Source organism: Taudactylus pleione, unplaced genomic scaffold, assembly GCF_031769625.1.
Source record: "Taudactylus pleione unplaced genomic scaffold, aTauple2 ptg000036l, whole genome shotgun sequence".
NCBI classification, from domain to species: domain Eukaryota; kingdom Metazoa; phylum Chordata; class Amphibia; order Anura; family Myobatrachidae; genus Taudactylus; species Taudactylus pleione.
In genome coordinates, this window is record NW_028284438.1 from 9,538,706 (window position 1) to 9,565,396 (window position 26,691).

The 26,691-nt window shown below is 41.1% G+C and overlaps 1 protein-coding gene across 13 annotated transcripts in view; it reads left to right on the top strand.

Annotated features, from left to right (window-relative positions):
- BLTP1 (bridge-like lipid transfer protein family member 1) overlaps positions 1 to 26,192 on the top strand; it is a 341,411-nt gene extending 315,219 nt beyond the window's left edge. For all 13 annotated transcript variants that reach the window (XM_088452258.1, XM_088452264.1, XM_088452266.1 and 10 more), the window contains 9 exons: positions 7,820 to 7,977; positions 12,732 to 12,924; positions 14,002 to 14,219; positions 19,035 to 19,286; positions 20,156 to 20,359; positions 21,670 to 21,864; positions 22,705 to 22,839; positions 24,560 to 24,725; positions 25,397 to 26,192. In XM_088452258.1, the coding sequence (XP_088308384.1) occupies positions 7,820 to 7,977; positions 12,732 to 12,924; positions 14,002 to 14,219; positions 19,035 to 19,286; positions 20,156 to 20,359; positions 21,670 to 21,864; positions 22,705 to 22,839; positions 24,560 to 24,725; positions 25,397 to 25,613 (1,738 nt within the window). In that variant the 3' untranslated portion in view covers positions 25,614 to 26,192. The remainder of the gene's footprint in view (positions 1 to 7,819; positions 7,978 to 12,731; positions 12,925 to 14,001; positions 14,220 to 19,034; positions 19,287 to 20,155; positions 20,360 to 21,669; positions 21,865 to 22,704; positions 22,840 to 24,559; positions 24,726 to 25,396) is intronic.
- The last annotated feature ends 499 nt before the right edge of the window (positions 26,193 to 26,691 follow it).

Here is a 26,691-nt window from a genome sequence, read left to right on the forward strand (position 1 = left end):
AGGTTCCATATTATTCTGGAACTTATGGTACGGCCATTCAGTCCCCAGTCTTCTCGGCTGGTGTGGCCTCATTGACTGTGGTCCGGCCTCTTTGGCTTTATATGATCCGTTCAAGTTCCTTATGGTAATCGGACTCCTTATTGGTGGTCTGCGGTTTCTGGTTTTCACAGGAAACGATGGCCGGCCTATAATGAAATGTTGGCTGGATGGCCTCGTATGTCTTCCTCAGGGGCCTACCCATAGGTAGGCATTTCTGTCGTTGAGGCTTGTTTTTTCTCGGGTCATGTAACCCTCGTGGGCGGCTCGTTGTGGCGCCTCGGCTGTTTTGCCTTACTAGGTGTCCTCGTGGTCTTCTGTCCAAACCTTTTTTTAAGGTTCTAGGCATTGGTTTCCTTTGCCTCTCAGGATGCTTCCTTTTTGGCGACGGATTCTCCTCTCAGCACAGGAGCGTCCCCACCCTTGGTTGAACTGCTTTGGGACATCCCCAAGGTCAACCCTGTGGACCCCCTATGGACCCTGAAGTAGAAAACAAGAGATATGGTAAGAACTTACCTTTGTTATCTCTGTTTCTACGAAGTCCATAGGGTCCACAGGGCGCCCGCCCTGACGCACCTGGCTTCATATGGGCTGTGTTACTGGTCACCGGTTTCCCGTCTCCTTTTCTGTGAGTATGGTTCTAGAGTGTTCCTCCGGCCTTTGGCTACTTACAAACTGAGGTGCCTCTGGCTGGGGGGTGGGGTTATAGGGAGAGTGGACCCAAGTGCATCCTGGGAGCTAAAAGCTTTAACTGCGTGGTGCCCGGATTTGGTTCCCAACCTATACCCCAAGGTCAACCCTGTGGACCCTATGGACTTCGTAGAAACAGAGATAACAAAGGTAAGTTCTTACCATATCTCTTGTTATTTCTAGCATTTTGATTTTAACTTCAGAAAGGGATGGCGAAGATTTCTTAATCCAATGAGTGAGAATTACCTTCTTTGCTATAGTAAGAAGAGTTACTATTAGTCGAATTTTGGCTGCTTTTTCCAAACCTAAATTCCAACATTTAAAATTACCACAGAGACAAGCTAATGGATTGGGGGTTAGATGAAGAGAGAGCATATTATTTAAGTATTGCATTACTTTACACCAAAAAATTTTTTATTTTTCTACACCCCCAAATGCAATGAAAAAATGTGGCATTAGACATCTGACACTTCGGGCATATTCCCTGTTCTGAGTCTGTCATGTGCTTCCGCTGGGCTGGGGAAATATAGGCCCTATGAATTGTGCGTATATGTACCTCTTGCAGGCAGGCGGATTGTAAATATTTGAGAGTAGAGTCAAAATGACTAAGAATATCTGATATATCGCTTAATGAGGGAATGTCTATTTTCCACTTATCAACTTCCAAGAGGCTGTGGTATTATCACTTATTAGATGAGTATATAACATATTAATCTTATAGGTAACTATAGATGCCTGTTTTATAAGTGTATGGAGTATGTTAGGGTTCGTTCCCTCTGATATAATATTGCGAGTAGCAGATATATAATGCCTCATCTGAAGATACATATAAAAGTGTTGTTTCGGTAACTGGTATACCTGTTGCAACTTATCAAAAGTTAGGAATAATCCTCCAGGATCAAATACTTTTGAAGCTATATTCAAGCCTTTTTCTTTCCAACGACGATAAGTACAGTTTGTTACCGATGGAGGAAAAGCTGGGTTTCCCCATAAGGGTACAAAGGGAGTGTAGCAAGGGTTGCTATGAAGTTTACGATTAACCTAAATCCATGCATAGTATGTGTCTCTAAAAATAACATTAGTTAAGATAGCTAGAGGGATATCAGCTGGTTTAGTGTGAAGTAAAGCACTAGGCAAAAAGGGGCAAACAAAGCCAAATCCACAGGATGATCAGTGTAAGAATTTGATTCTAATAGCCAGTCAATGACATAACGGAAAAAAATGGTTAAAGAGTAAGAAAGTAGGTCAGGAAAACCTAGTCCACCATTGTTCCTGGATGTTTTCATTTTGCTAATCGCAATGCGTGGTCTTTTACCTTGCCATATGAAGCGGGAAAAGCAAGTAGAAATATATTTGATGTCTTTGTTAGTAAGACTAATGGGAAGCATTTGCATAGAGTAAAAAAATGTTGGAAATATTATGCATTTTATCACGGCTAGACGTCCCAACAGTGATAAAGGAAGAGATTTCCAATTATCTAACATAGTTGCTATTTTGGTAATAATTGGTGTAAAATTGGATGAATAGAGTTGGGCCAAATCTCCAGTAATATGAACTCCTAAATATTGAATTGAATTATTAGCTACACGGAAGGGACTAAGGGCCGGTAGTGATTTGCAATACGCTATCGGGATATTAATAGGGAGAATTTCTGATTTTTCTAAATTGACCTTATAACCTGATATTGCTCCAAAAGAGGATATAATATCTAAAACTGCCGGCAAGGAATCATTCGGATTTGAAAGAAAAAGGAGCATATCATCTGCAAAGAGTGCAATGTTTAAAAGTACATTGCCTATTGTAATTCCTTCAACTTTTGGTGAAGCACGTAGAGTTATTGCAAGTGGTTCTATGGCCAAGGCAAATAATAGGGGTGAAAGAGGACACCCCTGTCTTGTCCCTCTACATATTGGAAAAGGTGATGAGATATATCCGTTACATGAAATTTGTGAAAGGGGATTAGTATATAATGTTTTTAAAATGTCTATAAACATTACTGGGAAACCGAAATACTCGAGTGTTCGGTAAAGGTGAGACCAAATTACCATATCGAATGCCTTTTCGGCGTCATAGGAAACTATTACTCTAGGGGTGAGGCAATTAGAAGAATGCGTGTGTTGAATAGCCGCTAAGACTCTTCGGACATTAACTACAGAATGTCGATTCATAATAAAGCCCGTCTGATCTGTATGAATAAGCTGCGGTAGAGTAAGCTTCAATCTATCTGCATATACTTTTGTCAAAATCTTGTTATCTAAATTGAGTAACGAAATTGGGCGATATGATCCTGGAAGCGTTAAGTCTTTTCCTGACTTAGGAAGAAGTTTAATAATCGCCGAATTAAAGTGCAAGGGAATTGTTTTAGTCATTATAATATGATTATAAAAGGAAACCAAAGATTCACCTATTCGAGGAAGAAGGATTTTATAGAATTCAGCAGTTAAGCCGTCTGGGCCAGGGGCTTTAGAGGGTTTTAATTGTTGTATTACTCTGGTGACTTCCGCAATGTTTATAGGTTCTATCAAAATGTTAGCTGCATTATCTGGTATTTGTGGGAAAGAAACAGAATGTAATAATTTAGCGAAATCATCAGTAGTAGGGGTGGTATCAGAGTTAACTGAATATAGAGTGGTATAAAAATCTTTCATTATGTCAGTGATTTGGCCACTAGATTTAGTCATAGAGCCATCGTTGGTACGTAAAGGATGAACGACCATTGGCGGTTGAGATCCTCTTAATAGATTTGTCAAAAGCTTGCCACTTTTATTGCCAAATTTATGGAATTTAAACTTCACAGAAAAAAGGTATCGTTCCCCTCTAATCTTAAGGTATTCATCGAAATGTGTCTTAGCAGTGAGATATGCTTGTCTAGTATGGGGTGACTGATTAGATTTGAACATCTGGAAAGTATTTGTAAGTTTGGTTTGAAGGTCTAGATAAGTATTAATTGCCTTTTTATTTTCAGCAGAGACATGTGAGATAATGTTTCCACGGAGAACAGCTTTACCTGCCTGCCAAAATAGTGAAGGGTTGGAATCCACAATAGATGAGTTAGTGTGTAAATACTCCATCCAAGCTGTTTCTAATACATTACGAAAAGAAACAGATTTGGATAAATGTGTAGGAAATCTCCAGCAACGAAAGGTACTCTTATCTATATCAGTTTGGAGTGCCATCCAGACCAGAGCGTGGTCGGATAATGCTATAGGTTCTATTGTTGAGTCTAGAACTCTTGGAAATTGAGATTAGTGGTTATAAAATATAATCAATCCGTGACAAGGATTGATGGGCAGAGGATAGACACGTAAAATCTTTATCTATAGGATGAATGGATCTCCATACGTCTATGAGTTGTAACCTAGAAGCTAACATAGGAACACCTAGTTTGGGGAGCGAGGAAATATTTGACGAATTATTAGAACGGTCTAGTGTCAGTGATGAAACGAGATTAAAGTCTCCACAAATGATTAATGATTCTGAGCTATGTATTAACAATTTAGTTAATAAATGAGTGAAAAATGATTTCTTATAAATGTTAGGTGCATATACATTGCAAATAACAAATTTAGAATTATTAATTAGTACCTCAGTTATAACGTAACGGCCGTCCGGTTCTGCATCTTTAGAATTCACTAATATGGGAATAGCACGTCGGGCTAATATAGCAACACCACGGGACTTGGAGTTATAAGGAGCAGCTGCAATCAAAGACCAGTTAAGCATTTGTAGTTTTTTGGTTTCTAATGCTGTTAAGTGCGTTTCTTGAATGCACACCAGGTCTATCTGTTGTTTGGATAGATATAATAGTATTTTGCATCTTTTAATGGGTGAATTGATTCCCCCTACATTCCAAGTTCCTATTTTTAAAGCCATTATTTTATAAGATACATAGAATAACGTACAATTACCTGTGACAAGTTAGATTGCATTACCTTAAATACTTTAAAGAAAAGGGGGGGAAAAAACATGAGGATAGGAAAACAGATAGACAAAGACATGGGGTAAGTAGAAATATCCGAAAAATCAGAACAATAAAGTGTTGAAAAACACATTGCTTGATACATATACCAAGAAAAATTATACATACAACATGTTAGAAATATAAAAATATAAAGAAATGAAAAAGAGAACTATGTGTCAGGAGACATAATAGAGCCTCACACTATAACCCTTGATATAATTAACATAGTAAGGTGAACAGAAAATCATTGCCTAACTTTGAGAAACCCTTTGTTATATAGATGAGTTTCAATTTGAGACAATAGCGATGCTAACACCATATATTTCCGAACAACAATAAACAGATAGGAATGTTAGTACCATGAAAACAAACTTAGAAAATATTCGACCAATAAGTATAATGAAATACTTGGCTAGTGCCGAAATAGGAGTATGGAAAACAAACGGTTGACCTTGTCAATAGATCTTGACTGAAATATTCTAGAATTATGCATTCGGAGAAGTATCAGAGATATCATGTGCAGATGCAGCTGCAGCTTTCTCTTCACTTATGAAGGCTTCCGCATCGGCTGGGTTGGTAAAGTCCTTATAAGAAGTTCCATCGAAGATCCTGAGTTTGGCCGGGTAGATAAGTGCGAATTTGCGTTTATGTTCAATTAACTGGGTGCAGATTGGTGAAAATGCTTTGCGAGCTCTGGATAGTTCAACGGAGTAATCTTGGGAGATATACAACTTTGAGCCTTCCCATAGTAATGATTTTATGCGTCTAGACGCTGCCCAAAAAGCTTGTTTATGTAGATAGTTGAGACAGCGGAAGAGGACAACTCTAGGACGGGCCGATATGGTACGTGGGAATTGTCCAATTATGTGAACTCTCTCTACCACTAGATCTGTACAGTCCGATTCAATCTTAAGTAACGAAGGTAAAGTATTCCGGACAAAATGAGCTAAAGCAGGACCTTTGACCGTTTCTGGAAGTCCTACTAGTCGGACATTGTTCCTTCGGGATCTATTCTCGAGATCATCGAGTTTATTCCATAAGTGATAATTGTCCCGTTCTAATTTTTGAACGGTGGTTTTTAGGTGAAACACATCCTGAAATAATTCACCAACCCCGTTTTCTGTGTCCGAGACACGATGAGTAAGCTGTTGTAGTTGAGAAGTTATGTCAGATACGGCTTGAGATAAAAGAGGTGTCATAGTTGATTTGATGGCTTCCACAACATCATTATATGTGATATATGAATCATGCGGAGTTGCAACTTTTTTAGCAGCAGGGGTTGAGACTTCTGCGTCCTTTTCCGGTGCCATAGTAGGATCAGCGCGCTGTTTCTCTTGCCTCTGTGGCTGTGATTTTGGGGTGGTGGAAGGGTATTATTTCTCCATAAAAGTAAACGATGATTAGGATAAATAAAGTAATTGTAGTACAGTAAAGTTACTTAGGTAGATGATTTGCCGTGGAGTATAAGATAAGTGAGGGTTATCAGTGAGGCTCCATATAAAATTTTAAATTACATACAGGTAATATCTGTAGATTTTATTATGAATTTCGATACCTCATGGAGAGAATAAGGATATAAAATGTGGAGATTGATCCAGAGCTTTTATGTGTTTAATGATATTGTAAAACACTGATTGACCTGTCCTGCAGAGTCAATAAACTCACATTACACAAAGAAATATCCACAGATGACAATTATGATAAAGAAATAATTCAATCCACTGGTGTGTGGGGGATGAAGGATGTATGATGGTAATACATAGGGCAGCTACCAACTGTGCAGACTGATAATGATCCAAGTCACCTAGATATTCTGGGTATGCTGGAGATTCTAGCATTGAAGAGCCATTTTTTTTTTCCCCTTATATAAAGCTTTCGTTTAAGGGTACCACATAAATAGAATAGTGGTTGTATGTATACGTTGTTGGTGAGTGTCCCAAAATGGCGACCTGCTTCTATTTTAAAGTCCACTTTTCAGCGTTCTTTATAACTATTGTTATAGTCTCCTCTTTTAGATGTAAAATATTTAGGGTAAAAAGCGTTACCTGTGTGGTCGTCAGAATTAATTTTGCAGGAGACTGAGAGAAAAACACAACAGTTTTTGCTGTGACCTTCGCGCGTGTCCAGACCGGAAGTGCGGGATTTTTCAGTAATTGAGGCCGCGGCTCCGGTACAGATACAAGGCCCCAATGTCAGTGCTCAGCATAGAAATGTGTCCATGTGGACATAGCTCTCCTCCAGCTGTAAATGTTTGCTTTTTGCAAATTAATAGTGTAGTAATCCTCTACTACAAATATGTCAAACCCTGAACTCATCCGTACAATACAGATATACTTGTAATATGGCTGAAGAGAAGTCCATCAAGTTCAGACTACTTAAGTTTTAATAAATCCAGAGGAACGCAAAACAAATCCCAGTGAAGCAGTTGTTACAGTCAGGGCAGAATCTATCTTTGATCCTATAAATGGCATAAAGATTGATTCCCTAGTTCAATTGCCTGAATTATTTTTAGCAGCTTTTATTTATAAGTTGCCACAAATTTCCACAGTAACGTACAGAATAAAAATACAAGACAGGGTAAATGAGTAACAGTATTAACAGATATACATAGTAACAATTGGGAGCTTAAAACTGGCAAATTTATAAACAAATGGCAAAATCAAAACCACATAGTTGCAAATGTGAAAATAATTCTGACACTTAATGGGGGCACAGTGCCAATATACTGTATATATAATAAATATTGTATTGTCTGAATATGACAATACAATACTTATAGTGACCAAGCCCATAAGGAATGCATTCTCTGTCATTAAAATTGTTTAAATCCGCTGTAATTTTTTCGGCAGAGAACTTCATAGTCTAGCTTATTAGAGTAACATTTTCTGCATCTATGTATATATTCTGCTCTTTTCTCAGTTGAAGGTCAGAGATGCAGAGTTATCAAACAAAAAACATGTATGTACCCATTTCATCTATATTACCAGCAGTGTGCAAACGTGATCAGAGTTATTGCTAAAATTGCTTATTATGGCACCCTCCTTGTAAATGTATGATGCTTACAAGCAATGTTACTAAAACATAATACAACACACAGCCTTAAATAAATGGTGCTCATTGGAATGTTGTCAGATGGACCACAAGTGGACTGAAAAGCCAAGGCCGCTTGTCTGTGGGGAGTAACAGAGACCGGGAAATCAGCATGTCTGTGGGGCTAGGAAGGTCCCAGCTGGACTCTAGAGGTGGAGTTGTTGGTGGAACAATAGATGTTAACACATTGGAAATGGTTGGTAAGTAGGACTACACAATTCCATATGGTTACGTCTTGACAGATAATTTCTTTACGTAGTCTATTGTCTAAATTAACATGTTCATTTAATTTTTTTTAATAGATTGCATTTGTATAGCCATATTTGACTATAATACATGAATGTTGTAAATACATGTACAAAAGGTCTGTGCATGATATCCCTATCTTTGTAAACAAAAAAGAAAATTGCATCCGCACAGACCAACATACAGTATATATAGTCCTATTCTCCCATATCTCATCTGGTAAAATAGATATAATTCACGAAGGGGTGCTCCCAGGAATATAATCATACATTGAAAGAAAAAAAAAGGAATATTCTTAAATTGGGGCACTCACAGGGTTATCAATCATGTCTGTTCACATATTAACAGTCTTTTTTTGGTGAGAATGAATAAAGGTTTCAGCTCTCATACATATTAAAATATTAAGCACAGGCTTAATCATAGGAGCTCCTATAAAACGTACGTCAGGGCAGCAATGCACATGGTTAGCGTGCTCTGCAGTTTTAGCAGATACAATGTCTTCACAGTGTTCTTAAATCAATGACTACGAACTAGACACAAGATTAATAGAGGTATATGTGAACCTGAGGGCTTGTGAATGCATAACAGTTACTGTGTGTCTTTATCTCTGATTAGGGATAGCAGCTGTGGTTGTTAAATGATTTATGAATGTACAAACACTACAATGCATTGCTACCTTTTACCCTCTCCCAGCAGCGGATAGGGCTAAGTGAGAATCTCCTCCCCCGTGGACGCCCATATTACCCCTCTTATTAGATCGTCTCTTCTTCCTATTCCTAACACTGCTTCACTTAAGGATCCCATGGATAGGAAGCTAGAAAATTTCCTGAAGACTATTTATGTTAATGTGGGTAGTCTTGCTCGTCCAGCACTAGCGTCTGCCTGGGTGGCTAAAGCTATTGTACGCTGGGCGGATGCTTTAGAAGACTGGCTTACTTCGGGTACTCACAGGGGGGACTGGTGTCCCTGGTGGGGCATGTTAGAGAGGAGCTTCCTACCGAAGCGGCCATAGATTCAGGGATTTTAACCTCTAAGGCAGTGATTCCCAAACTTTTTTGAATCATGGCACCCTAGAGTATCGACATTGTTTTCACGGCACCCCTAAGCCAAAAGTTTGTTATTGAGAGATTCAGAAAAAAATTTAGTAAAGTGAACTAAATTGTGCTTACCTGTCATCCTTAGGTTTGGTTATGTGGTGGTGGACAGGTTTGCGCTTCTGTTTGTCCACATATTTACATTACATTGACCATAAATAATTTGATTTGATGCTGGACCACCAACCTGAGGCACCCCTGCAAGTGTCCTGAGGCACCCCAGGGTGCAGTGGCGCATAGTTTGGGAACCACTGCTCTAAGGTGTTTGCTTCTGTTGTGGTTGCTAGGAGAGCGCTCTGGTTGTGCCCCTGGAGGACGGACATGGAATCCAAAAAGGCTCTAGAGGCCCTTCCTTATTCTGGGGACATTCTGTTTGGACCTCAATTAGACAAGATTGTGGCTTCTCTGGTGGCGTCTAAGTCTGATTTCTTCCCTTCAGTGTTTCTACCCAGAATTAGGACTTTAGTTTCTCGCTCCTTTCATCCACAGGGTAGAGCCAGAGAGCTCTAAGCCACGAGTTAAGCAGTCCTGGTCTACCAGATGTCTTGCTGCTAAACTTGCGCACAAGCTTGCCTCATGATGGGGTGGACCTCCACCCGGGGGACCCCGAGTTGGGAGGCCGCTTCTACCCTTTTCGGCAGTGTGGATGCAAACCACGACAGAAGCCTGGGTCAGAGGCGTCTTTACTCGGGGCTATGCTCTAATTTTTCAGCAGCGCCCGCCGACCTGGTAATTTTCCACTGGCCATCCTGCACAGCCAGGAAAAGCATAAGCTCTCGAGACGTCTGTTCGCTCTCTTTTGGCCTCAATGGTAATTATTCCCGTCCCCCCCGTCTCAGAGAGGATAGGGTTTTTACACCATTCTTTCCTGATCCAGAAACCGAACGGCTCTTTTCGACCCATTCTAAATCTGAAGCATTTGAACAGGTTCCTCCAGATTCCCAGATTCCACATGGAGTCCCTTCGCTGCATCATTCATGATGATGGAGCCGGGGGACTTTATGGCATCGTTGGATATCCAGGATGCATATTTGCATATCCCCATCCGAGCCAGTTACCAGCGCTTCCTTTGGTTTGCGGTAAGAAACAACCATTGTCAGTTTTAGGCGTTATCTTTTGGTCTGTCCATGGCCCCTCGTGTGTTCATGAAGGTCATGGTCGGCACATCTACGCCGCAGGGGTGTCCGGATCTTTCCTTATTTGGATGACCTACTCCTCCTGGCCCAGTTTCCGTCTGTCCTCAGAGATCACAGCTATCTGGTTGTGTAACTTCTCCAGTCACACTGGTGGATTGTTAACTGGCGGAAATCCACGTTGACTTCGGAGATTGACTCTTGGGAGCATTGTTGGACTCCAGAACTCAATGAGTCTTCCTCTCAGCGGACAAGATCTTGGGCCTGCAATACAGAATCCGCACCTTTCTAAGCTACCGTCGAGTCTCTATACACTCTTGAATGCAGATCCTGGCCTCTTCAGTTCGTTATTCTGAGATGGTGGAACAAGTCTCTTATGAACCTCAGGGTGCGGATGCTCATTTTTCCTTGAGAGGTTCATCTCTCCCAATTGTGGTGGCTCCAACACACACCTGGACAGAGGCCGTCCCCTTTGGATCCAGGACTGGATTTTACTCACCATTGACACAAGCCTGTGGGGGGTGGTGATGTGTCATCAGACCTTCCAGGGTCATTGGCCGTTTCAGGAAAGCCAGCTGCCGATCAATGTCCTGGAACTTCGAGGCATATTCAGGGCTCTTTGCCAGGCATAGCACCTTCTTGAGGGACTTCCCGCAGGAAGTTTCAGTTAGACAATGCAGCCGCGGTCACTTACATAAACCACTCGCAGTCACGGGCCATGAAGGAAGTCAGCCACATTCTCCATTGGGCAGAGCATCATCTTCATACCCGGTGTCCAGAACTGGGAAGTGAACTTCTTAAGCTGTCAGGAGATTCATGCAGGCGAGTGGGCGCTGCATCAGGAAATCTTCCAAATTTTGGTGCGACGTTGGGACCTACCGGATATAGACATGAAGGAGTCTCATCACAATCATCTGTTACCAAGATACTGCTCCCGCAGCAGGGACCCCGGCGCTCTCCTGGTAGACGCCCTGGTAGTTCCTTGGAACTTACCTCCGATTTACATTTTCCCTCCGTCTTCCTCTGCAGCTGGATCTTCTGTCACAGGGTCTGTGCTTCCATCCGGATCTGGCCAGTCTAGCTTTGATGGGGCAGTTCTTGAGACATTCTTCTTAAAAGCGAAAGGTTTCTCCAGAAGGGTAATTCGAACCATGCTGAATGCTTGGAAGTCTTTCTCAGCAGAAGTCTATCACCGGATTTGGTGTACTTATTTTGCTTTGTGTGACACTAGGGGGTAAATTTACTAAAGTGAGAATCTGATTGGTTGCTATGGGCAACATCACTTTTAAAACTCACTTCTAAAAACTGTCACTTTAGTAAATTTACCCCTAGGGGTCTTAATCCCAGATCTTTTCGCCTCTCCCATGTCCTTGCTTTTCTACAGACAGGCCTGGATTTGGGCCTCCGGCTATCTTCCTTAAAGGTCCAGGTTTCCACCTTGTCATTTCTTTTCCAGCAGCAGATAGCGCTGTTGCCTAATGTGTGGACCTTCTTTCAGGTAGTTCTCCGTGTTCAACCACCATTTGTGTCACCGGTGGCTCCCTGGGACCTGTCCTTTGTTCTCCGGGCTCTCCTGTCGGCTCCCTTTGAGCCATTACAGACATCTGAACTGCGTTGGCTTACGTGGAAAACCTTTTTTCTTCTAGCCATCGCATCAGCCTGGAGGATGTTGGGCTTGAGCGCCCTATCGTGTTGCTCCCTGTTCCTGGTTTTCCATTTGGATAGGGCTGTGGTGCGGACTCGCCTGGGTTATCTTCCCAAGGTGATGTTGCGCTTTCACATCAACCAAGAAATTGTGGTTCCCTCTTTCCAGGATTCAGATTCTACTAAGCCAGAAGCCTCCTTGGACGTTGTGCGGGCTCTCCGGCTATACATGAACCAGGACCAGTTATTTTCACGAGTTTGATTCTCTGTTAGTTCTGTATGGTGTTCACAAGAGGGGCTGGCCGGCTACTAAACAAACCTTGGCCTGCTGGCTCCGTTACACTACCCGCCAGGCTTACACCTTATAATGTTAAAATGTTTATACATGACACAGTTAACATTCCTTGATATATTTTTTTGCAGTGCTGCATTTTGGTATTTATACATTTGGCACAGGGATACATTGCGAGAAATGGGCATATTGAGAATACTTACTCATATGTAATGCAAAAGTGGCAAATAATAGAGGGACTATGGTATTCTTGGCACTGGTAAGATAATACTGATTTATTTTGGTGCCTTAAATATTATGCTCTCCATCATTACTGTGGTCATCAGTAAGTGGGTTTGTTTTGATGCTTCATTTATCAAACATGTAAACTGTAAAATATAGCAGTGTTGTTCTCTATAGTTCCATCATGATTTCCATAAAGCTGGAGTTTGTTGCAGTTCTCATGTAGCTTTCTGTTATTAGTCTGTAACTATTTGTTTTCCTTATCACAACATTTGATGTACATTAATTACTGTTCACACACAAAATCATTTTTTTCCATTTAGCTCATATTTCAGAGCATCCCAACCAGCAACCCAGTCATAAGATCCAGATAACAATGGGCTCTACTGAAGCACGTGTTGATTACATGGGATCCAGTATACTCATGGGAATCTTCAGCAATGCTGACCTGAAGTTACAGGATGAGTGGAATGTCAATTTGTATACCCCACTGGACACCAGCATTTCTGACAAAAGGTATGCTGCAATGCAGAGTATGTGTGTGTGTGTGTGTGTATGTATGTATGTATATATGTATGTAGATAGAGGTGTGTGTATATATATGTATATATAAGAAAAGAGAAGGACAAGCGCCCAATAGTGTAGTATCTTTGATAATCATAGGATTGATAGTGTATCTCTATAAATGACCACTATATATGCCTTTACCGTGTATACACTTGTAGGTTAAGCATATCTGATTTGTCTCTGTACATCAACCACGATTCCTTGCATTGGGCAGCTGGTGTAAACCACGTCTTACTCTCGGACTTCAGTATGCCACACACACGATATCAGCAACCTTCGCAACAATATAGTATGCTATGATAAACTTAGCTTTATTTCATATAAAACATACAATAACAATAACCAAATAAAGGTGCTTATCTTAAAAAGGTGGCTGGTCTCCTTGGGGTATACTTAGCGTGGTAAGGCAGGATCAACAGAGTTCTTTCAAGCAGATGTAAGTATGGGAGGTGACGGTCAAAAGGACCCTACGCGTTTCAACTAAAAAGGCTTCCTCAGGGGTGAACAGTATTGTGTACTAGGGGGCCTTATATACCCCTAACCTATCTCTTCCTAATTTTCACATTTGGCGCTATTCTGTGCTACTTCAGGTTAACCCAAACAGTTAGTGCGCAATATATGTATGTATGTATATATATATATATATATATATATATATATATGATAGAGGATTTCAATTTATGATCTAACAATGTATTGCCCAGTGAGTCCACCAATTAAAATGGCTACTGAAGTTAATCCATTTTCAGTACACTATTTTGATGTATTAGTGATGAGGGTGATAGTACAGTTGTCACTAGCAATAATGCCTGATGAATGGGGATGATTGGGAAATGACAAGTCACTATTCTGAAAGTGGGAATAAATGGATTGAAACTAAGATTGCCTCCTGCACAACAAATCCTTCCTACCAAACCCATGATATTATGTTTAATGAACATTGTTTGCAAATTTTAACATGATAAAGTTTTTATTAGAATGTGAGGCATAGTATTTATTAATCCTATAATGTGTTCTTCGGTTTAGCGTTATATTTATCCATGGAGACCTGCAGTGGGACATATTTCAAGTTATGATCTCCCGGTCAACTACTCCAGACCTCATTAAAATAGGAATGAAGCTGCAAGAATTCTTCACTCAACAGTTTGACACAAGCAAACGTGCATTATCCACTTGGGGGCCTGTTCCATACCTTCCACCCAAGACAGTGGTGACCAATGTGGAGAAGAATTCACGAGAGCAACGTATGAATTATTACATTCCTTGCTTTAGATTTCCATGTATTTCAGGCAGTATGGCAGCAAAGCAATGTACAAAAATTACATGTTTATAGTAGAGAAAGCCAACATTTTTCTACACAGTACATCCGCACTCTAATTTTCATCCTTTCTGACTCTACCAGCATCCAGACCTTCAAACAAACCCTTAAGACTCACCTCTTCATTAAAGCCTATCAACCCATCTCATGAATCATTACTCTGATCACCCACCTACTGTCTTTCCCACTTCACCATCTTTACTCCCCTTACTCAGCTGTGAGACCTCACAGACCGGCCTGCTCTTCTTCTCACATTGTCCCTGCTATCATGGTGCCTTTGTTCAACTGTCAAGACCAGCTTCTCTGTTTCTGTCTGTCTGCCAATAGTTGGGTACAGGTTCATTGAGTGTTGTTTTATTTCATGTACCTCCCCACCAGGCACGTAGAGATAAATTTCTGAGAAAAAAAATTGCAGGGCCGCGAAGTAACAGGGGGGCTCAGCCAGGGGCAAATCTGGGGAGGTGGTCATTCCCCTGCACAGGATGAGACTCCCTTGTCCCACTGCAGCACAGCGCTGGGGAGAGAGGTTGCTGATAAGTAATGGGGGGGCATCGGTGGGCCCAGGTAATTAGTACCTTCTCCCCCCCCTCTGGATGCTCCTTCTCCACACCTTGTGACTTATCACTACTTGCTTGTATTAGCTCTATTCTACCCTTCAACTCATCCATACTCCACCCTGCCTTTGCTTGTATACATCTATTTATATATAGTGTACACATATTCTGTAGCATTTTACACAGAATTTTTGGCCATTCACATCATTATATCCCTACCACTTGTACACACACATATACACTAGGGTTAATTTTTTTTGTCATAATCCAATTAGCCTACCAGTATGTTTTTGAAATGTGGGAGGAAACCAGAATACCAGGAGGAAATTTATGCAAACATGAAGAGAACATACAAACACCACACAGATAAGTCCTTGGTAGGAATCAAAAACAAGTTCTCAGTGCTGTCAGGGAATAATACTAATCATTACAACAACAGTGCATAGTGTTATCCTGTGTATTGATGCATAATTGTGTTTAATCTCTGGTTCTGTGGACATCTTGTGGCACCATATAAATAAAATAATAACAGTAATAGCCACTTAGTGATGGCCATATGTCACCTACAATATTAGAGATATTACACAACAATGCCTCAATTAAAGGGACTAAAAATAAATGGATTCTTTAGAATGCATATTTGAGATACATTTTTGTTTCAATCAGCACTAAGAGTCATAGAAAATGGTATAGTTGGTGGATATTTTGTATGGGGGATGCTCTCTGTATTAACCTATATGTACTGTCTGTACTTGGCAGAGACTTGCATACATATAACTGCCAATTCATCATATGTAATAATAAAATAAACAGTCAAGAGATAATGAGCCTGACCGGCCTTGGTTGTAGTAAAAACATCCAGAGACCTGTATATCCTATAAATTGCTTTTGCCTACCTGGCTATACAATGCTAGGTATACATGGGTCAATTCAGATGGTTGCAGTATTTCATTAGGGTGGACAACAATATATTGCATATAGTGCAGGGGCGTCTTAAGAGAGGAGGGAGCCCGTGTGCACTCCCGTGCGGGGCCCCCTCCTCTTCCCGGTGGCTGGCAGTCGACTGATGCGGCTGGCCAGCCACCTGAGCATTAGTAGACTCTGGGCACTAGAGTGTTCCGGGAGTCTACTGCGCATGCGCAGAACGCCTGGAAAATGGCCGCGGCGGGCATTTTCCGCCGTTCTGTGCATGCACAGTAAACTCTGGGCACTAGTGTGTGCCCGGAGTCTACTGCGCATGCGCAAAACACCGGAAAAATGGCCACGGCTGCCATGTTCCGGTGTTCTTAGCAGCGGTGACACCCGCTGCAGGACCACGGACAGGTAAGTTTAAAATAATATGGGTGCAGGGTTTGCGGTGTGGGGCCCCCCTGGACCTGGGGGCTCGTGTGCCCCGCACACACTACAGCCATTATAGATACGCCACTGATATAATGTCTGTTCTGCATGTGCAGCACAAGGTAATCAGGTCCAGAGACCTGATTATCCTAAACAAAACTTGCTAAATAAACGAGAATAGATGGTAGGTTTTTCTCTGGGATGGTGTCAGTCATAGTATGCAGTGCTAGAACTCCCTTGTACTTACAATCTTGGTCCTGAAAGCAGCGGTGATGATCCTGCTGCCACTGCATTCACTCTGCCCAGCGCCACTGTGTATTTCCTGGTGGCTGGAACGCACACCGGCTACTTCCAGTTCCTTGTGCAGCTGTTTCCGACATTCAGGGTCTCCGCAGTGTGTAAGATTCCTCCAACTGATTTCACCCTTCGTGTGCTTAATCAAAGATCTAGTATAGTTTTTTGTTAAATACGTAAATTGTCACTGGCACTATAGTATAATGAGGCATGTGTTACTGGATTTAGTTGGATCATACTTGCCTCCACTCCAAAATTTGGGAAGAACCCCAGATTCCAGAAAAGTGGGGAACTCTCCCACACCTCGTTGGCCACCACTTCTTCTTAGGTGAAGTGGGTGGGGCAAGAGGTATGATGACGTGATTCACTATAAATCTCCTTATTGCGGCCCTGCCTCCAGCAACACTAAGCTGGGAATCGCTGGAAGATGTCCCATGGAGCGCGGACATGCTGCTTGCTTCAACATCACAGAGAGGGACATGCCAATGTTGTCAAGTACAGTATGAATTGGATTGTTTACGGAAAAACTACACACTCATATGATACTTGTTTAACACTTTCACATCTGATACTAAAGTTTATGTTTTATGAAATAATATAAATTGTTGGTTGATAACATTATATATTCAGGGGACCTATTGTGGTCCTCTTCCTTTTCTTAATGGGGTATACATACAGTTTATTATCAGAAATGTATTTAATCACTGTAGGGACAGTAGTCCATAGCTGCATGCCCCAAACCATTAGATTTATAGAAAAAAACTTCAGGATCAGATTTTAAGGATATCCATGCTTGAGTATAGGTAACTTATTTAGCACCTCAGCCTTTTTCATTCATCTCTGTTCAAGCATGGATACCTTAAAACCTGGGCTGTTAGAGTGCCTTGTGATCTGAGATTGGGAAACACTGCGTTAGAGCATTATTGTCTCCAGAAAATGTCACACTAAAGCTGGCTACAATGCTTGGGTGACTGTGTTCATCTGTATAAGTGTTGTTTCTAAGGGCTCTATTTACTACAATCCGCATATTGAATGCGGATTGTAGTGTGATATTACCGAGTGAATTCGCATTGCGAATTCAGGCAATATCACAGGGATTTACTATAAATCCCTTGCAGGGACAGAGCTTGCGATAAAGCTCTGTCCTGCGGATCCCATCCGCACTCTAGTCGCAGTATTTTCGGAAAAAATACAGCGACTAAGAGCCCGCGCATGCGCCGACCCACCGTCGCTACTACTCCCCCACCGACGCTAAGCCCCGCCCCCCGCGATTGCGGACCCCGCGACCCCCCCCTCCCCCCCCGCGACCCCCCCTCCCCCGCCGCGACCCCCCCTCCCTTCATTACACTTACCTGCACCTCCTGGCCTCCGGTGATCTTCTCCGGGCTTCCCGATCAGGTGATCTCCCATGCTGCACTGGGACCCGATCACCTAATGACCGGGCCCCAGTGCACTGTGGGAGACCAGCTGACCGGAGAGGAGCCATCACCGGAGACTCGATCACCGGTCCCTGGATTCAGGTAAGGAAAAAAAAAAATGTTTAATTTTTTTTTCTTTTTTTTACAGTAATCAGCTTGTGGTCTACTCAGACCACATAGCTGATTACTGGTACCGGCTCCCGCCTCTGCTCTCCCCGTTAGAGCAGAGTGGGAGCCCGGTAACCGGGGGAGACCCTGGATAACGCCACCTCCAGGTGGCGTTATTATCACAGGGCTTCCCCCGGTATTTTTTTACAATTTATTTTTAGTAACTTGCACACAGATCACATTTCCCATTACAATTATGGGAAATGTGATCTGCTTTACTAAAAATAAGTGATACTGGAAGTTGGAGTAGAATTTTACTAATTCTACTCCAATTGCCCTGTAATAACTACAGGTGAAACTAAAATAATGTGAAAAGGGTGTGAAAACACCCTTTTTCACTTTATTTTAGTAAAAATAATGTTAATAAATAGAGCCCTAAGACTCCATAATTTAAGCCAAAGACAACCTTTGCTCTTTCGTGACATTGGGGCTATTATAGCTTCGCCTCTTATCGAGGTAAAGCAGGAAGCATTAACAGTGAGATGTATTAACATCTCGGCCGCCGGCTGGCGGAATTTTCTTTCCGCCCACTCTGGCGGCCGTGATGTTAATCCATGCAAGGCCCACAGCACATCAGCCTAGTGCTGATGTGCTGTGTCTTACCTCCTGGCTGCCCCACTGCACATGAACGAGATCTCGCGCACAGCCTGAGACCCCCGGGGAGGTTAGTACACATACTGTACCAGCTGGTAATCCTGCTGATTATTATAATTTTTTAATAACACGTGAATGCTTCTATACATACCAAGGTTCAATGTAATTATGAAATAGCACTGGTTATAGCACATTTGGCACATACCTCTTTAAACATCTCCACTGGTGACTGACGGTACTATACACGAGCATGTTTGTACACCTCAGTAGAAATGTGTTACTGAAGTACATTTTAAATGTGACACATGGACATGTCCAAATAGTCAACAACATGATCAAGTGTTTTCATTTTATGTATGTTTTATGTATTTTTAGTGCTGGATGCAGCTCACCATCGTCACTGGCCTGGCGTACTCAAGATCATATCTGGCTGCCACATATCCTTGTTTCAGATCCCCTTGCCAGAAGACACTGTTCAGTTAGGAGGCTCCATGAGCCTTCATGGTAACCACATGACGTTAGCTTGTTTCCATGGACCTAATTTCCGTTCAAAATCTTGGGCATTGTTCCACTTGGAAGAGCCAAATATTGCATTTTGGACTGAGGCACAAAAAATATGGGAAGAAGGTAGTTTTATTTACTGTACATTATACAATTCTGAAACATTGGTATATAATAATCCATGCATGTGTATTGTACATGAGCAAGTGACTTTCCTGTTTTGAATGGGGGCACAAAAATAGTGATTTGTCCGGTAAGTATGGGGGCTTTATATATTGGTGAAGGATATTGTGTAAGGTTTGAATAATATATGGAGATATCTTGAGTTCATTTAGTTTTTTTTTAAATATTGTATGTGTTCAATTACTGCTTTTAAAATATTCTGTTATTCACGCATAAAACTTTGCAGCTATTGGAGTGAAGTGCATTCCAGTCTAAGGGTTGTATACTGGAGCTAAACAAAAGATGGCATGAATTGCTCAAATGAGGGTGTGGTCTACAAAATTAGAACATGGAAACACTGTGGTGATGGGATCAGTACATATACCTTACTTATAATTACATGTGTTTCAGAGCAATTTTTTAACGTTTAGAAAGATGTGAATACAATTTAATTGAATTTGTTTTTTTTCTAAGTCAACCCCATTGGTGACTTGTGGTCTGGAGGTCAGCTGACGTGGAGTTACAGCGGAGTCATGTGATGAAGAGTTTCTAGTGATGTATACACCACCCCTAACCCTCCCATCTCAGTCATGTGCTGTGGGAGTGGCGTTCGTCCTTACCTTAAACACTCCCAAGTCAGCGCCAGACACAGGACAGACCAGGAGAGGAGAAGTGTATAGTGGGTCGAGAGCATACTACTAGTATATAGATATATAACTGAAAGTTAACTCTTATCATAGTTGCAATGAATGATGAATTAATCATTGTTAATTTCTAACCTAGTGCATTGCTTTTAAATTGTTGCTAAATTCTTTTTTTATTGTTTTTGTAAGGGTCAAGTGAGCACTCTACATACATTGTACAAACTCTGGATTTTCACCTTGGTCACAACACAATGGTCACCAAGCCCTGTGGAGCTCTAGAAAGTCCTATGGCAACTATCACCAAAATCACAAGAAGGCGTCATGAAAATCCACCACACGGCGTAGCCAGCGTGAAGGAATGGTTTAATTATGTCACTGCAATGAGAAATGAAGGTCAGTTCTGCTGAGGTTGTTTTCTTTGTGTTGTATATGGTGTGTGTATATATCCTTTATATTATGCATACAAATTTTACATTGCTACAGTTGAGGATGAGAGGTTGTTTACAGATCATGTTAAAGAGATAAAACGGAACACATAGGGCTCAATCCAATTAGCTGTGAAGGGTGCGAGTTTCCGTTGCCACGGCGTTAAAACACCGGCAACGGCATCGCAACTCACTGCCCACTCTGGGGCTGTGAGCACTTTTGTGCGAGTTCGGGCTGCTGTAAAGTGCGGCTGTTGCCGCAATGACTCGCATTCACGAGATCATCGTGGCTAATTGGATTAACCCCATAGAATACTTTGTTTTATTTGCTTCTTCTCGGTACTGTATATTTTAAACAATGATTTTGCCCCCAATGTCTTCACATACAATTGTTTTTATTGCACTTTCTAATAGAAGACCATTATACAATCAACCTGTTTAACTTTCTAATAAGAGAGTTTATGCAGTTGAGTGCATATCTGGTCTAGGCATACCTCTGAGTCATATTTCGCATGCGTCAAGTGTCGTCATCCAATTTTGCTCACAGTAATGATTTATTTGCAAATTGATTGACAGGCAGGAACTGTTTGTGGGCAGCAATGAGGCGGTGGCGACTGAAATGCAGGTGTGTTTTTGGAGCGTGTCTGCCATCCCAAACGCAGTGGCTGTAGCGTCTCAGTTTCGGCAGCCATTCTGCGCTACTATAGGGTTTCTCAGAAGTCCTATAATCGACTGCTCTGTGACTGATGCTGTGTATTTGTACGCAGTCGCTTGGATTTGTGAAGCCACAAGTGGGTTTCTCAATACAAATTCCGATGGCTGCAACATTTGCATATTTTTGCTCAGCCGATGTAAACAAATTTGCATCTGCGGCAGCATTAGCGTGCTTCTCTGAATTATGCCCTGAGGACCATTATGCAAGCAACCTGTTGCACTTTCTAATAAAAGACCATTCTATAATCAACTTGTTACGCTTTCTAATAAAAGACCATTATATAATCAACTTGTTACGCTTTCTAATAAAAGACCATTCTATAATCAACTTGTTACGCTTTCTAATAAAAGACCATTCTATAATCAACTTGTTACGCTTTCTAATAAAAGACCATTATATAATCAACTTGTTACGCTTTCTAATTGAAGGCCATTATATAATGAACCTAGTGTCATACAGGTTTTTGATTAAATGTGCTGACAGTTTGGAATAGAAAGTAACAATGCCCGGTGTGACTTAAATCAAGACTGTTGAAAGCAACTGTATGTTTTATTTATTTGTAGAGCTGAACTTGCTTCGAAATGTTGATGCAAATAACCCAGAGAGCAGCACAGCAGTAAAAAATGCAAGTTTATTGAGTGGCTTCCGTGGAGCATCCAGTTACAATCATGAAACTGAAACCATCTTTGCTTTACCCAGAATGCAACTTGATTTCAAATCTATACATTTACAAGAGCCTCAAGAACCCGCACTGCAAGGTACAGTACATACTTCTGCCAGCAATGCAGGTGACTATTTTTCTTGCCAAGTTGCCAGTATTTCCTGTACTGCTTTTTTGTCTGCAATAACTACTAAGGGCCGTATTCAATTAGCGGCAAAAACGCCTGGCAACATTTTCGACAAAAAAACAGGCGAAAACGGCAAACAGGCGAAAATGGAGAAAAAGAACTGGAGAAAAGTTTTCTCCATCCAGACCAGGAGAAAAAAATGCAAAATCCCTATTTTTGGCTAAAAATGTGGGGATTTCTTTCAGAACCCTTTGGACACCCCCTAATGATAAATTACTGGAAAAAAAATGTAAATTGCTTCTTGTAAAACCGAATTTTTAAAAAGCGTTAAACTGCCTGCTGCGACCACGTGCCATGTTTAAAACACTTGACGCATCCATACCCCCTCCCCCCCACCAACGTATGCACCGTACCAAAAAATATTGGAGTAATTTATCATTAGGGGTGGTGTCCAAAGGGTTCTGACAGAAATCACCACATTTTTAGCCAAAAATAGTGATTTTGAATTTTTTGACGAAAAACGTCCGTGTTCACCAATGGCGGAAAAAACGGCCATTTTTGCCACTAAGTGAATACGGCCCTAAGTTGTCAATTTGCAGTGGCTGATTATATAATCTATATGTCACTGTTGAATATATTAGTACTGATATTAGTATCTTTTGATTGATGTTGACATAATTTTTGCAGCAATTTTGAGCACACTGGCAGCACAAGACCTAGGTGCCATGGTAAACTAAAGTAGCAGGTTATAGCTAGTCATATATCAGTTATTCAAGAACATACATGCATTGATCATTGTTTGACCTACAGATGTTGACAGCAAACCAAAGGTGGAGTGCAGCGTGGTGACTGAATTTACAGATCACATCTGTGTCACAATGGATGCCGAGCTCATTATATTTTTGCATGATCTGGTGTCTGCCTATCTGAAGGAGAAAGAGAAAGGTAGACAAAATAAACCACATGTTTTTTCTTTGTTTTTTATACTATGTAATAGTTCAACTACTGCTTAATTTTAAGAGCTAACCTGTTTAATCTGCTTTGTACATAAATATGTAAATGTACAAAACCAGAAATTAGGCACCAGTTTATTAAATTCTAAAAATGTTTAGATATACACACCTATATGTTTATTTTGCGTGTCATTATTTCTTTAAATAAGATATTACATTGGGCTTTGTTGGTTGTTCCGCACTCTTTCCCACATCATTATAGTAAGTGCACTTCCTCCTTTTTCAATTGAAAAGAAGTAGTGAGAATATTATTTACTGTTGTGTATGGTGTCACTGGCACTATAAGTACAATTTATAATAATGCAATTTTTCAGTTTTTTACTCGCTTTTGCCATCTACATTAATATAATTAGTGTCTCACATTTGTGTATTCAATGTGTCCATATTATGACAAGCCAGGGGCGGATTGGGATGGAAAACCAGCCCGGGAAATTTCACGGAAGTAGCCCTAATGGGGGCGGAGTCTGTTGAGAGGGTGTGGTCTGTAGAGGGGGCAGGAGCCCTAAGGGGCCTGATTCTAAGTTGGACACAGTTGCGGCCTTCCTTGCATCTCTTGCTGCTGTTGCATTGGCAACTTTATGCGAATACCACTACAATGCCATTCCCTGGTGTACATCCATGTCTCCAAGGACTGAGACACCCACTGTCAGTTTCTACTGACGCTGCAATCATGCTTTGTGCATCTTTAGATGCCACCATCGGTCATACCATTGAAACTTTCACCAGCCCAATGATAGGTGCAAATCATACGTCTGAGTACGGCCTCCACTGAGAGCAATTCAGCGTCTATGTCACTCCAATAACCTGCCCATACTATGCTATAGCTGTGTTTGATTAGCCAGCCCCCTGTTATCGCCTAGGAACACCCAACACATTTCTAATACACTTTTTGGTGCGTACGTCTAAATCTGTACAGCAACTCTGTGCAAACACCATCGAGACGCATGTGAGGTAAAACTTAAATGCATGCACAGACATAAAACTTTGCACAAGAAAAAAATAAAACACAATGGCTCCCACAGACAAAAAACAAACACATTGGCACCCACATGCAAAAAAACACACTGGCACGGACAACAAAAAATAAAACATCTTGGCTACCAACATAAAAAAAAACCACATTGGCCCTCACAGACAAAAACAAACATATTGGCCCCCACAAGGAAAAAAAGTAATGGCCCATGTAGTGCCCTTATAGTAATGCCCCCTGTAGTGCCCTTATACTAATGCCCCCTGTAGTGCCCTTATAGCCGCTGACACACACACACACAAAAAAAAAACTTACCTTAAACCCGCTCCTGCGTCCTCCACCCTCTGGTCTGCCAGGCTGCTCCTCGGAACTATGGGAGAGACTGTCATTATGTCTCTCCCATAGTGCCCATGGGGAGAGCCAGAAGCTGAGTTCAGGGAAGAACTCCAGCCTCCAGCTACCGCACAGTCCGCATCGTGCACTGAGCTGAGTAGTCTGTGTTCAGTCAGTGCTGTGATCGGGGCCTGTGTAATGTGCTCTCCGCGCATTACACAGGCTCCGATTACAGCACAGGCTGAACACAGACTGCTCAGCTCAGTGCATGATGCGGACTGTCTGTGCTAGGGGGGGTGGTCTAGTATGCATACTGCCACTTAATATTGCTTGTGTAACTCCTATCTAGGTATCCTCCCTCCCCGAGTTTTCACTACTCGTTCAGGGCAGAAGAGTCCTGTGATACAAACTGATGAGCGCTCTTCTGAAAAAGAAAAGGAGGAGGGCACTAATTACACTTACGTGGACTGGAGGGAATTCATGTGCAATACATGGCACCTGGAGCCTACGCTCAGGTATTCATTCACTACTTCAAATGATTCCATCTTAGTAATTAATATTATTCAGGTTTGCTGTAAATGTTTTTTTTTTTTTATAAATGGTAATGAAACCCAGTACTGTACCTTTAGAGAAATGTCGAACTTTGTGATTTTATTGTACATTTTTGCACTTAGTATGCAGTCAAAATGTCGGCATTCAGAATGTCGACACTTATGTCAACAGACAACTTTAGGGTTAAGGTTAGATTTGGGTCAGGCTGCAGTTAAGGTTAGATTAAGATTAGGCTGCCATTAGGGTTAGGTTTACATTCAAAATGACTTTAAAATTGCATTGTTGACATGTCAAATGTCGACATTATGTTAGTGTTAACTTAATATACTGCAGTCCTCCACATAGCTTTTGTTTTCCCAATAGTGTTTGTTTTTATTTTTTCAAATGAAGGAAATGAATGACGCAGGAAAAAAAATGAATTAAACACATGGATAGAAGTTATTTTGCATGCACAGTTGGAACCGCAGTCATTCAGATGTGTGCCTACCTCTTTACACACCAGGCAGTAACTTGTCTTTCTCAAACAGTCTTATAATTACTATTACCTCCTATATAGTTTGTATGATAAGTCAAAATACATGTTTAAAATTTTACACTGACCCAATGTATTTCATATTCTGCCTTTCCTCCTTAGGCTAATATCCTGGACAGGAAGGAAAATTGATCCAGTGGGAGTAGATTACATACTTCAAAAGTTAGGTTTCCACCACGCCAGAACCACTATTCCAAAATGGCTTCAGCGTGGAGTAATGGATCCGCTTGATAAGGTCCTCTCAGTCCTCATCAAAAAGCTGGGGTCTGCTTTACAGGATGAGAAGGAAAAGAAAGGAAAGGACAAAGAGGAGCATTGAACATATTCAGGAAAAGAACAAAATGTCAAAGATCAAAGCAAATAAGTTACTTGTTTTTATTATACAGGAAGAGGTTTTAACCAATATATGTGGAAGTGACAAATTTGAGCTTCTTTTTAAAACAGAAACTGCTATGATCTCTCATCCCTGGGAGTTGTTTTAGCTGCATTTCTTCCTGTGGTTACATCCCATGGCCTTTGCCACCATTCTGTCACTACATTAATATAGTTTCCATTATTTCTGGCTGAGGGAAACCCTTGGCTGTGTTTTGCCTCCTCCAGTGCATACATCTCAGATAAAACTCAGGGATGAGAGGGGTTAATAAATTCTTTTGTGAATGTAACTGTTTACTGTGGTGCATGCTGCTATTCGCAAAGGATAAAGCATTGCATGATTATGTATATTTTGGACTGAAAGTAGGGATTCAACACTGTACAATGTCTGCAGTTTGTGTTATTACCTTTTTATTATGTGCAATATGTTTATTTTTCTGTTATAACTGCAGAATGTTAACTGTGAATTTTTATTTTATTTTTTTCCCGTTGGCCATCACAATAAATTGTTGACAATGTGAATCCAGTTATTCTTTTTTGTTTTCTTTTTGTTTTAAGTAGAGATGTTTTCCTGAAAATACAAGAAACAGAATTATCCTGCACAGGACAATAGCAGTTGTAGAGATAAAGGGAAGCCAATTAATAGTGTAAAATAAGAACTTATGGTGCATACACACGGTCAGATTTTTCCTTCAGATATGAACGATAACGATTTAAAAATCGTTCAGTCGTTCATATCTGAAGGAAAATCGTTCATATCTGACATGCCTGAACGATGGACGATCAACGATGCGCGTTCCCGTTTGTCAGATAACGATATCTGACATCTGATGGGTTTGCAGTCAGACTTGGACGATTCCATTCATTTTAATGCAGTCAAAAATCGTTCAATCGTTCAAATCGTTCAAATCGTTCAAACTTTGGTAAAATCGTTCAAATCGTTCAAATCGTTCAAAACTTTGGTAAAATCGTTCAAATCGTTCAGTCGTTCAGTCGTTCATCTGACAAATCTGACAAGTCTGACA